At 41.1% G+C, this 11597-nt stretch overlaps 1 protein-coding gene across 30 annotated transcripts in view; it reads left to right on the top strand.

The window, feature by feature from the left end:
* Positions 1 to 319: 319 nt before the first annotated feature.
* CELF4 (CUGBP Elav-like family member 4) overlaps positions 320 to 11597 on the top strand; it is a 1399301-nt gene continuing 1388023 nt past the window's right edge. For 4 of the 30 annotated variants that reach the window (XR_005746938.1, XM_040336063.1, XM_040336064.1 and 1 more), the window contains exon 1: positions 323 to 793. Coding sequence is in view for 29 of the 30 variants with exons in the window: in XM_040336063.1 (XP_040191997.1) it covers positions 454 to 793 (340 nt within the window). In the remaining variant the exon portion in view is untranslated. Of the gene's footprint in view, positions 794 to 11597 lie in introns of all 30 variants that reach the window. The other 26 variants (XM_040336075.1, XM_040336070.1, XM_040336059.1 and 23 more) reach the window with 11 other exon arrangements.

Raw genomic sequence — 11597 nt, 5'->3', positions numbered from 1 at the left:
GTTGATTGAAAAAAAAAACTAGGGAAAAAAAGAATCTTGTAGGCTTGCATGACCCCCCATGCTCAATGGACACAAAGAAGATTGGGTAGATCATAATTGCACAAAAAAATATCTTGCAAATTCAGAGCTAAGGGGGAAAAAAAGAAGATTCTTGCAGCAAAATGTAAGCTTGCATGGCCCCCTGCTCACTGGGCACAATGGAGATTGAATAGCTTATATTTCTAGGCAGGGGCTGCTTTGGAAGGTACCAACAAGCCTAGGCGGATAGGCTCCTTTGCTTGTGTGCCTAGAGAAAGAGGACACACCAACCCAACACCCACCCCCCCTCAGTCTGCCTGGGACTTGAGCTGCTCCTGCCTGTTTAAACGGAAAGGACACAGATCCTGTCTGTTCAATGTATAAAAAAAATTCCCAATCAGAGCAGGCTGAGAGAGGGGGAGGCAGAGAGTGTGTATGTGTGCCAGAGAGAGAATCACCGTGTCAGAGAGAGAAAAGCCAACAGGATCCTCTATGTATATAAAGATGGCCACGTTAGCTAACGGACAAGCAGACAACAGCAGCCTGAACAGCAATCACAGCAACAACCCCAACACCAACGGGCACATGAACGGATTAAACCACAGTCCAGGGAGCACTTCCACCATCCCCATGAAGGACCACGATGCCATCAAGCTCTTCATTGGGCAGATCCCTCGCAATCTGGACGAGAAGGACCTGAAGCCTCTCTTTGAGGAGTTCGGCAAGATCTATGAGCTGACAGTGTTGAAGGACAGGTTCACGGGCATGCACAAAGGTCAGCACCCCATCTACTTAACTTTTTTTTGGGGGGTTGGCACATGTTTGGGGAGGGCAGGGTGGGATTGCTTGGAATTTTGTTGGGTTGATGTGGTGGGTTGGCAGGAGCTGGTAGAGAGAACGTTGGCTTAGGAGTGGAGCTGTCCAGGGCGAGATGGTGCTGAACTATTATTATAGAGGGGGGAGAGAGGAGCTGTCCAGGCGAGATGGTGCTGAACTACCTCTATATGTGCTTGGTGCTGAAAAAACTACTAAAGGAGTAGGAATGGAGCTGTCCAGGGCGAGATGGTGCTGAACTATTATTATAGAGGGGGGATAGGAGCTGTCCATGCGATATGGTGCTGAACTATTATTATGGAGGGGGGGAGAGGAGCTGTCCAGGCGAGATGGTGCTGAACTACCTCTATATGTGCTTGGTGCTGAAAAAACTACTAAAGGAGTAGGAATGGAGCTGTCCAGGGCGATATGGTGCTGAACTATTATTATAGAGGGGGGATAGGAGCTGTCCATGCGATATGGTGCTGAACTACCTCCTATATGTGTGGGAGAGGAGCTGTCCAGGCGATATGGTTCTGAACTACCTCTATATGTGTGGGAGAGGAGCTTGGTGCTGAAATACTACTAAAGGAGTGGGGAAGGAGCTGTCCAGGCGAGGTGGTGCTGAACTACTATTATGGAAGGGGGGGAGAGGTGCTGTCCAGGCGATATGGTGCTGAACTACTATCATGGAGGGGGGGGGAGAGAGGAGCTGTCCAGGCGAGATGGTTCTGAACTACCTCTATATGTGTGGGAGAAGAGCTTGGTGCTGAAATACTACTAGAGGAGTGGGAAAGGAGCTGTCCAGGCGAGGTGGTGCTGAACTACAATTATGGAAGGGGGGAGAGAGGTGCTGTCCAGGCGAGATGGTGCTGAACTACTATTATGGAGGGGGGGGAGAGGAGCTGTCCAGGCGAGATGGTGCTGAACTACCTCTATATGTGCTTGGTGCTGAAAAAACGACTAAAGGAGTGGGAAAGGAGCTGTCCAGGCAAGATGGTGCTGAACTATTATTATAGAGGGGGAGACGAGCTGCCCAGGCAAAGCTTGGTGCTGAACTACCACTATAGGGGGTGGGAGAGAAGCTTGGGGATGAACTACTACTATAGGAGTGGGAGAGGAGCTGTCCAGGCGAGATGGTGCTGAACTACCTCCTATATGTGTGGGAGAGGAGCTTGGTGCTGAAATACTACTATAGAAGTGGGAGACAAGCTGTCCAAGCAAAACCTGGGTGCTAAACTACCGCTAAATAAATGGGATAGAAGCTGTCCAGGCGAGCCTGGTGCTCATCTGCCTCTATAGGTGTGGGAGATGAGCTTGATGCTGAATTACTACTATAGGAGTGGGGAAAAGAGCTGTCCAGGCAAAATGGTGCTGAACTACTATTATAGAGGGGGAGACGAGCTGTCCAGGCAAAGCTTGGTGCTGAACTACCACTATAGGGGTGGGAGAGAAGCTTGGGGATGAACTACTACTATAGGAGTGGGAGAGGAGCTGTCCAGGCGAGATGGTGCTGAAATACTAGTATAGAGGGGGAGACGAGCTGTCAAGGCAAAGCTTGGTGCTGAACTACTACTATAGGAGTGGGAGAGGAACTGTCCAGGCGAGATGGTGCTGAAATACTACTATAGGAGTGGGATAGGAGCTGTCCAGGCGAGCCTGGCGCTGATCTACCTATATATGTGTGGGAGATAAGCTTGGTGCTAAACTACCTCTATAGGTGTGTGAGAGGAGCTTGGTGCTGAACTACCTCTATAGGTGTGGGAGAGGAGCTTGGGGCTGAACTACCTCTATAGGTGTGGGAGACAAGCTTGGTGCTGAACTATCTCTATAGGTGTGGGAGTGGATCTTAGTGCTGGACTACCTCTATAGGTGTGGGAGACAAGATTGGGGCTGAACTACCTCTATAGGTGTGAGAGTGGAGCTTAGTGCTGGACTACCTCTATAGGAGTGGGAGAGGAACTGTCCAAGCAACCTTGGTGCTGAACTACCTCCATAGGTGTGGGAGAAGAGCTTGGTGCTGAACTACCTCCATAGGTGTGGGAGAGGAGCTTGGTTCTGAACTACCTATATAGGTGTGGGAGAGGAGATTGGTGCTGAACTACCTCTATAGGAGTGGGAGAGGAGCTGTCCAGGAAACCTTGGTGCTGAATTGCCTCTATAGGCGTGGGGAAGAAGTTGTCCAGGCGAGCTTGGTGCTGAACTACTACTACTATTACTACTATCTTGCCTATCAATGCCTGTAACTTTGTGGATGAGAAATAGGAGCTGTCATGTGCTCTGGTGATAGAGATTGAGCATGCAACCCCACCAAAAAAAAAACATATTCTTCACATTCTGCACTTCTGGGGGTAGGGGAAAGTGGAGCTGTGGAGGGAACTGAGCTGTACAAGTGCTCTAGCACTGGGTTGTAGACATATCTTACTCTGTGACTGCACATGTGGGGGGAGAAAGAGCTGTAGAAGGAACTAAGCTGTAGATGTGCTCTAGCACTGGGTTGTAGATCTATCTTACTCTGCGACTTCACATGTGGAGAATAAATAGCTGTGGAAGGAACTGAGCTTTTAGACATGCCTTAGCATTGTGTTGTGCTTCTACCTACCTTGCACATCTGGGGTGATAGCTGTAGATGCAACTGAGCTGTAGAAGCAATCTAGAATTGGGTTTTCCACATCTGTGGCTGCACATCTACGGGGTAAAAAGAGTTGTAGAAGGAACTTTGCCGTAGAATTGCTTTAACACTGGGTTGTACACCTACATTACTCTGTGGCTGCACATGTGGAGGGGGGGGGTGGTAGGTTGGTAATGGAACTGAGCTGTAGAATTGACCAACCATTGGGATTTCCACCTACCTTATATCTGTGGCCGCACATCTGGTTGGGGGGCGGAAGAGCTGTAGAAGCAAGGATCTATAGAAGTGCTTAAGCTGCCGTTATATTCAGATGGTCAGTGAGCATTTGTTAGAAAGAGAACATATCAGCACATGCTGAAGAAGCATGTCCTAGCATTGGGTTGTACACCTACCTTGTTCTGTTTGCGCATATCTGTAGCAAAAAAAAAAAGAGTTATAGATGCAACTGAGCTGTAGCAGTGCTCTGGTGGTTGTAGACCTACCTTATTATGTGGATGCACATCTGGGGGGAAAAGGAGCTATATATGCAACTGAGCTGTAGCAGTGCTCTGATGTTTGGTTGTAGACCTACCTTATTATGTGGATGCACATCTGGGGGGGAAAAGGAGCTATATATGCAACTGAGCTGTAGAAGTGATCAAGTATTGGGTTGGACACCTACCTGATTATGTGAATGCACATCTGGGGGGGAAAAAGAGCTATAGATGCAACTGACCTGTGGAAGTGATCTAGCAGCGTTGGGGTCTCCCACCTCTGTGGTTTCCTATCTATGGGGTATATAGAGCTGTGGAAGGGATCTAGCATCGGGCTATATGTTACCTTGTGGCTGCAAATCTAAAAGAGCTGTAGATTGAACTGCTCTGAAAAACTGCCCTAGCCTTGGATTGAGCACCTACTTTACTCTGTGGGTAAAGCAGCACCATAGAAGAATCTGATGTGTATAAGTGTCCTAGCATTGCGTGTTCCACCTCTGTGGCTGTATATCTATGGGGGGAAAGAGCTGTAGATGGAACTGAATTGTAGAAGTGCTCCAGTATTGGGTTGTACACTTATCATACCCCATGCTGCACATCTGGGGGGATAAAGAGCTGTAGAAAGAACAGCCCTATAGAAGTGATCTGACATTGGGTTGTACCCATTCATTACTCTGTGGTTGCATATCTGGTTGGTGGGAAAAGAGCTGATCTATAACAGTGATCTAGCATTGGGTTTTACACATGCCTGCTGTGATAACAGCCTTTCAGATGGTCAGTATGCATTTGGTAGAAGGAGAAGTGATCAGCACAATCTGTGGTTATTATCAACCCTTATAGTTTTGCAAGCACAGAGCCATATGGGAATTGAAAAGAGAGATATTTTAATATATTTCCCATCATGTCATATTGTGTTATAATGCTTGATATATCCAAAATAAAGGATCTAGATAGGTAGGCGCTGCTTGCTGAACCGGCTTGCTTGGAGAGGGAGCTGTCCATTTGCATGGTGCTGATCCCTGTGTGAGCCATTTGCTGGCTTAGACAGAGAGAGCTTAGGAGCTGTCCACGTTGGCAGTGCTGAAACCGGCTCCTTTAACTTTGTGTTGCACATCTGGCATGGAGAAGAGGGAGAGAGAGAGGGAGAGGGGAGCTGCTAGGCAAAGGGGAGCAAAGCTAAACAGCTCAGGCAAGCTCAACCCTAGGTGACCAGGGATTTACTATAACGTTCTTACACTATTTAACAATTGATAAGCATTAGAAGCATGAAAGGTTCCTTTGTTTAAAATGCTTTTGTGAAAAGTATCGGACTGCTGTGATTTCCTGGGGATAGGCCAATTTACATTTAATGTGTGTCAAGAAAGGTGGAAAAGGCAAGGTGTTTTTTTTCAATCCGTTGCTAAATATCAGTATGTGACAGATGAGAAGATGTTAAAAATAAAATGGTCTGTAGCCTTTAATTATGTTCTAGGAGGATAAGCAACTCTAAAATGGCAAAGACCATAAAATGGCAAAGGTGTGATTGCCAAAGAACCCTTTGTCACTGATGTTACACGAACAGCAGTAAAAGCTCGCCTGTAGTATTTCTCCACCATGTGGATATCATTGTCCCTGTTGCCTGGCAGCCTTTGATAGCAATGTAACTTCTATATATTTCATGATGGTGAGGTTTAATCCATACTAAAACACTCATAAAATAAACCGCCTTTTGAGGTTTTGAAATGATGTGTCAGTCTGTACTAATAGGGGCCACTCAGCTACTGCAAGGTAATGCTTTCTCTTAGATAGATTGGCACGGTGATCTCGCACGGCGGCATCCACATTTGTGCTTTGCATTTAAACATACAAAGCTGTCCAATCGAATCACAAGCTGCAATATGCAGGTTCCCTAAAAAAAAAAATTCTAGGCATAGAAGAAAATAAAAAAAAAATCACCTTAGGGAAATTAGCACGCCCTATTGTTCTTGGCTGGCCTCTTCTTTTAATTTAGGAGCACTGATAAAAAAATTAGCCAGGGCCGGTAGATTTGATGGTTGAAGTTGAAGGCTTGACTCTTTTTGATTTTTTGGAGCGTTATGAGATCTATGACTACAATGTGTGCTTGAAAGCAATTGCTTAAGGGGATTGAGGTCCTATTAAGGGTTAACCTTGTCTAATGGTTGCATACTTCAACCTGTAGCAGTTGCGGGGGGGGGCATTTCTAGAACCCTGAGCTATAAGTGCATCGCTACCCAGTCCCCAGCAAAGGCTTCAATAGATTGAGAAACAGTTCAAAGTCTTATTACTCATTTCAGGGTATATCTGATTTATTAGCTAATCCTGATAAAAATGTGCCTCTGGCAAGCAGAAGAAATTACTTGCTTGCCCCTAGTGATTAATTGTTGCGAGGTCTAACCATGACAAGTGTGTGAAGAATGAGGTTTGTGTGAGGCTTCCAGTCCTTTCTTGACCGGCTACGTAGAGTAAGAAAAAAAAGTACAGGCTTTGTGTGACATGGTTCAGAAAGCTGTTAGACGCTCTTACTATTTCTATTGTCTCCTCTGTTGATTTTTGAACACATTGAACCTATCACTTACTATAGGTATATTAACAAGAAAAACAAAATAGTCATATATTTATTGCTCGTCGGCATTGATTAACGACCTGCTAATTAGCCGATGATTAATTTTCTAGGAGCCACTTCAGAAACAGCACACATTCCAAATCTTACAAAGAATACTGTCTCCAAGTCCATTCAACTTTAGACAGTTACGCTTATTTATGGTCGACTACGACCATAGAGGGAGCTTTAAATTGGAATTAACCATCTTACCATATAGATGGAAGGAGCATGATTTAAGAGATCTTCAAGAGTTGTACTGTAGCATGGCATGTTTCAAACTCTGCTGAGTACAGTTAAAAGTGATTAGCAATAGATAAAGTGTATTTAACAATAAATCAGTTTTGTTTAAGGATTGTTAGACTGTATATTAATAAATGAGGTTAGTACTTATTTTTTTTTTTTTTTAGTTCACAAAACACGAGCATTCTTTGTTGGGTTTGTTCATGACTCTGCATTCAGCCAATGGGTTATAGTCTCTGTGCTGTAGTTGCCATTCCCCCCCAGTGATAAATAGGCGTTGACCCACCCTCCAATGCAGCTAGTTAATGGCAGTTAAAATGTTGGCCAGTTCATTCATAACTTCACGCTTGCATGATATCACTCTCCTCGTGCGCTTCCAGACTGACTACTGAGAGACCTAAATGTTAGTGCTCTCTGGGCAGCCATATTCCTAGGCATTACCTTTTAAAATTATTCAAAAGGCAATTTGAAATGGTATTTAGTATCATAATTTTCAATTATAGTAATCTAAATATAGGACCTTCACAATAGGAAAAGTCAGGCTTTATTACTACTGCTAAGCATTAAAAGGTAGGCCGATAATGTATTACAATCAAAAAAAGATCGAGCAGACACCTGCTATAGCTTGTCTTTATCCTGTCAGTTTAACTGCTGTGAATATGCATGTACAACTTGTAACTCACTGACAAAATGTATCAAGAAGACTCAGGCTTGTTAATAGGCCATCTAATCCTGAACGTTGTAGACAAAGACGATGAACGGGAGGCCAGATAACTAGGTCCTCTCGTTCCCTACAAGACTGGATCCAGGCAGTGAACAGTTTAAATTAAAATGGGTAGCAAAAAATAAAATATGTGAAAGGTGGTTATAGCAAGCTTCATTCATAATGGTTATACGTTGACTTCCGATGGAGGCTTCGCTTTGGGGCAATCAAATGTGTGTCTCTTGACAGTTGCTAGAGCTCAATATTTTATATTTGTTACAAAAATTAGAAACAAGTGAAGGGTATTTTTGTAAAGTGGTTGTCACAAGCAATAACATATACAATAGATACACATACAACTGCTTCTTCCTTCCCTTTTCTCTTACCCTTCCTTCTTTCTTTTCTTCCTTCCTTTCTTCTTCCCTTCTTTATTTGCTTCCTTCCTTCTTCCCTTCTTACTTTGCTTCCTTCCTTCTTCCCTTCTTTCTTTGCTTTCTTCCTTTATCCCTTCCTTCCTTCTTCCCTTCTTTCTTTGCTTTCTTCCTTTATCCCTTCCTTCCTTCTTCCCTTCTTTCTTTGCTTCCTTCCTTTCTCCCTACTTCCCTCCTTCTTCCCTTCTTTCTTTTCTTCCTTCCTTTCTTCTTTGCTTCCTTCCTTTCTTCATTACTTCTTCCCTTCTTTCTTTTCTTCCTTCCTTTCTTCTTCCCTTCTTTGCTTCCTTCCTTTCTCCCTTCCTTCCTTCTTCTCTTCTTCTTCTCTTCTTTATTGTCTTCCTTCATTTCTTTTTTGCTTCCTTCCTTTCTTTCTTCCTTCCTTCTTCCCTTCTTTCTTTACTGTCTTCCTTTCTTCTTCCCTTCTTTCTTTGCTTCCTTCCTTTCATTCTTCCTTCCTTCTTCCATTATTTCTTTTCTTCCTTTCTTCTTTGCTTCCTTACTTTCTTCCTTCCTTCCTTCCTTCCTTCCTTCTTCCCTTCTTTCTTCCTTTCTTCTTCCCTTCTTTCTTTGCTTCCTTCCTTTCTCCCTTCCATTTCCGTCTTCCCTTTTTTCTTTTCTTTCCTCCTTTCTCCCTTCCTTCCTTCTTCCCTTCTTTCTTTGCTTCCTTCCTTTCTCCCTTCCATTTCCGTCTTCCCTTTTTTCTTTTCTTTCTTACTTTCTTCTTCCCTTCTTTCTTTGCTTCCTTCCTTTCTCCCTTCCTTCCGTCTTCCCTTTTTTCTTTTCTTTCTTCCTTTCTCCCTTCCTTCCTTCCTTCTTCCCTTCATTCTTTGCTTCATTACTTTCTCCCTTCCTTCCTTCCTTCTCTCCCTTACTTCCTAACATCTTTCCATCCTTTCTTTTTTATCTTGATTCCTACCTCTCTTTTTTCTGTCTTTCTTTGTTCCTTTCATGCTTTATTGGACCGAAAAATGTTACACTTTAGTAATGCCAGATACCAAAATCTGGATTTTGGAAAGCCTTTTTACATTTGGACTCTATTGTGTTCCCATACGATGAGGTGTCTGCAGTTTCTGCAGTAGATCGTGTTGTTTTTCTTTTTTTTTTTGGCAACTAATAGGCAACCTTAATTGTAGGCTGTTTGATCGGAAAGATACTGTTGAATCGGTCAAAGCTCACTCTAAGTTGTGTAGTCTGAGTATGAATGAATGCAGTGATTAATTGGCAGCTCCTCTCTGAGCTCCATTGAGTACGTTAGGTGTTCAGCACGTTCCATAACTTTTGAGACGTTTTAAAAAATAAAATACAAAAATTGGGTATTTTTTTAAGTATATGTGGATGTGTACAGTATGTATGTATGAGTTTATATCTACCCTCAGAACATTTTTTTAGGCTGTCCTTATTTATTATGCAATATCATTTAGTTATGTATTACCAGTCGTTTCAGTTGTGTCTAATATAAAGCACACAAAGCAAAATCTCGAATACACCAAAAATAAACAAAAAATAAATAAATAAATAATCCCCGGTTCCACATAGAAGACCATTTGACAATCCAAAAGGTCTACTGTAGATATCGATGAACAGTCATTAACAGGTGACTTTGTTCGTACCAATCCAAAATGTATTGATTAAATCAAGGGGGGTAATTAATAATGGACTCAACTCGCACCAGGATTCCATTGACTCTGACATCTGTAAATTGGCTTGTAAACCTGACCTGACTGTTATTTAATACACGAGTTACCCTTTTGATTTTTGGCCCCTTTTTTCTACTAATTAGCAGAATTAAAAAAAATGCCTTTTAAGTATTCCACCAAATTCAAATGGGTTAACGAGGAAGCCCGACAACAAATCAAAGGCCTTTATATCATATTCCTATGTAGTTTCTCAGTTTCCAAAATTTTTCTTTTTTCAGCTTGCCCATGTTGAATGTATTGTTCTTCCTTTTTTTTCCTTTTCTTTTTTCTTTTTCTTTTTATAAATTTTAGCTTGTTTTGCAATTTAGGCAAGTTACATATTTATTTCGAAAAATACAATTGTTTTAATCTCCCATGGCAAATTATTTGCACTGGATGTAATTCGGTGAAGAGTTTTTACTACCACAGGGTGGCATTTTGTCAGTGAAATTCTGTCATGTCGAAGGAAGTCAGGAAATACAAATAGGATTATTCGAGGCAAACACCATTGTTCCAAATGCTTTAACCAGCAACCAATCAGCAATCAGAGATTGATAAACTGCAAAATTCTGTTGCTACGGGCAACTCTAATTTGTGCTTCGTCACTCCTCGTTGCGTTTTTTTTTTTTTTTACTTGCATTCACCCGATTTTGTGGAGAGCATTTTAAGAATTATGTTTTATGTAATAACCAAATTCAGTAAAGACTCAGTTAAAGCACTAATAGATGATTGCATGGAACGCAAGCATTATTATGTTAACAGCATTACAATCTGCAGACTACAAAATGCAGGTGTGATCATTATTGATCGTAAGCAAAACTCATGGGAACTTTAAAGTTTAGTAAAAAAAAAAAATCAAAGTGGTTTGGATAATCACTCATAACTATCCACTCTTGTACTCAAACCATTACTCATAAAAAATAAAAAAATAAATGACTAAAACAGGAACAGTGTGAATTATATTTTTGAGGCATTTTGGAAATTTGATGGTTTATATTATATAGCCAATAACATTAATTACGAATTAAAAGATATGTGAAAAAGATATTGTTCAGTATACTTCAAACCAAACTCTTCAGCAATGCAGGTGTTTTTTTTAAATGTAATTAGTGTTTACTTCCATTTTATTTTTTTATTATTATTTTAATTTAATTTAATTGTAATTATTATTATTTTTTAAATTACAGAACACCATTAATAAACTTAAGATGAGGGAAACACTAAAGTAAAAACAGCTACCCTTAATATATGCATACTTACATACATACATACATACATACATACATATATAAGTACATGCAAACATACATATGTCATTTGTAGAATATTTTAACTTTCCTCGATGGTAAGAATGGCTGGCGCCAATAGAAGTATTAGGGTTCTTATTTTTTTTATTATTTTTTTGCACTACCTGTACCCTTCTATATCTCAACTTATCCCAGAAAAAAACAGTACATATTTCATGTGTAAACCTATAATTCTGCACAGCTAGAAAGCAAGGTAGGACATACATATGTAAGTACATGTAAGCATGTGTCATTTGTAGCATGCTCTTTCTAATTTTCCCAATCTTCCTTTATGGTGAGAGTGGCTGATGACGATCCTTTTTTTTATTTTTATGATAATATCCATTCATAGCTATGCAGACTTATATCAACTTATCCCAGCATAAACAGCATGTTTCATGTATTAACCTATAATTCTGTAGCTAAAAAACAAAAAAACAAAAAAAAAAAACAAGATAAAACTCCAAATTAGGCTATACCAAGGTTAGGTTTGCAGGATACAGTCAGTTTTTTTTTGTTGCAGGTTTATTTGGGGCCTGTCTACCATTAATCATAGTGTGACCTGAAAAAAAAAGTATTGTAAAACTTTAAAACGTATTATTATATATATTTTTTTTTATTAAAAGAAATAGGAAATGCACATAAATGTCTGGTAAAAAATAAAAAAGGAAAATCAACAACATCTGTTAGAGGGAAACCAACCCATACCACACTCTTTAC

This window comes from Rana temporaria, chromosome 1, assembly GCF_905171775.1.
Source record: "Rana temporaria chromosome 1, aRanTem1.1, whole genome shotgun sequence".
In the NCBI taxonomy this organism is placed as follows: domain Eukaryota; kingdom Metazoa; phylum Chordata; class Amphibia; order Anura; family Ranidae; genus Rana; species Rana temporaria.
The sequence above is the reverse complement of the archived record's forward strand: the minus strand, read 5'-3'. Positions and strand labels throughout refer to the sequence as shown.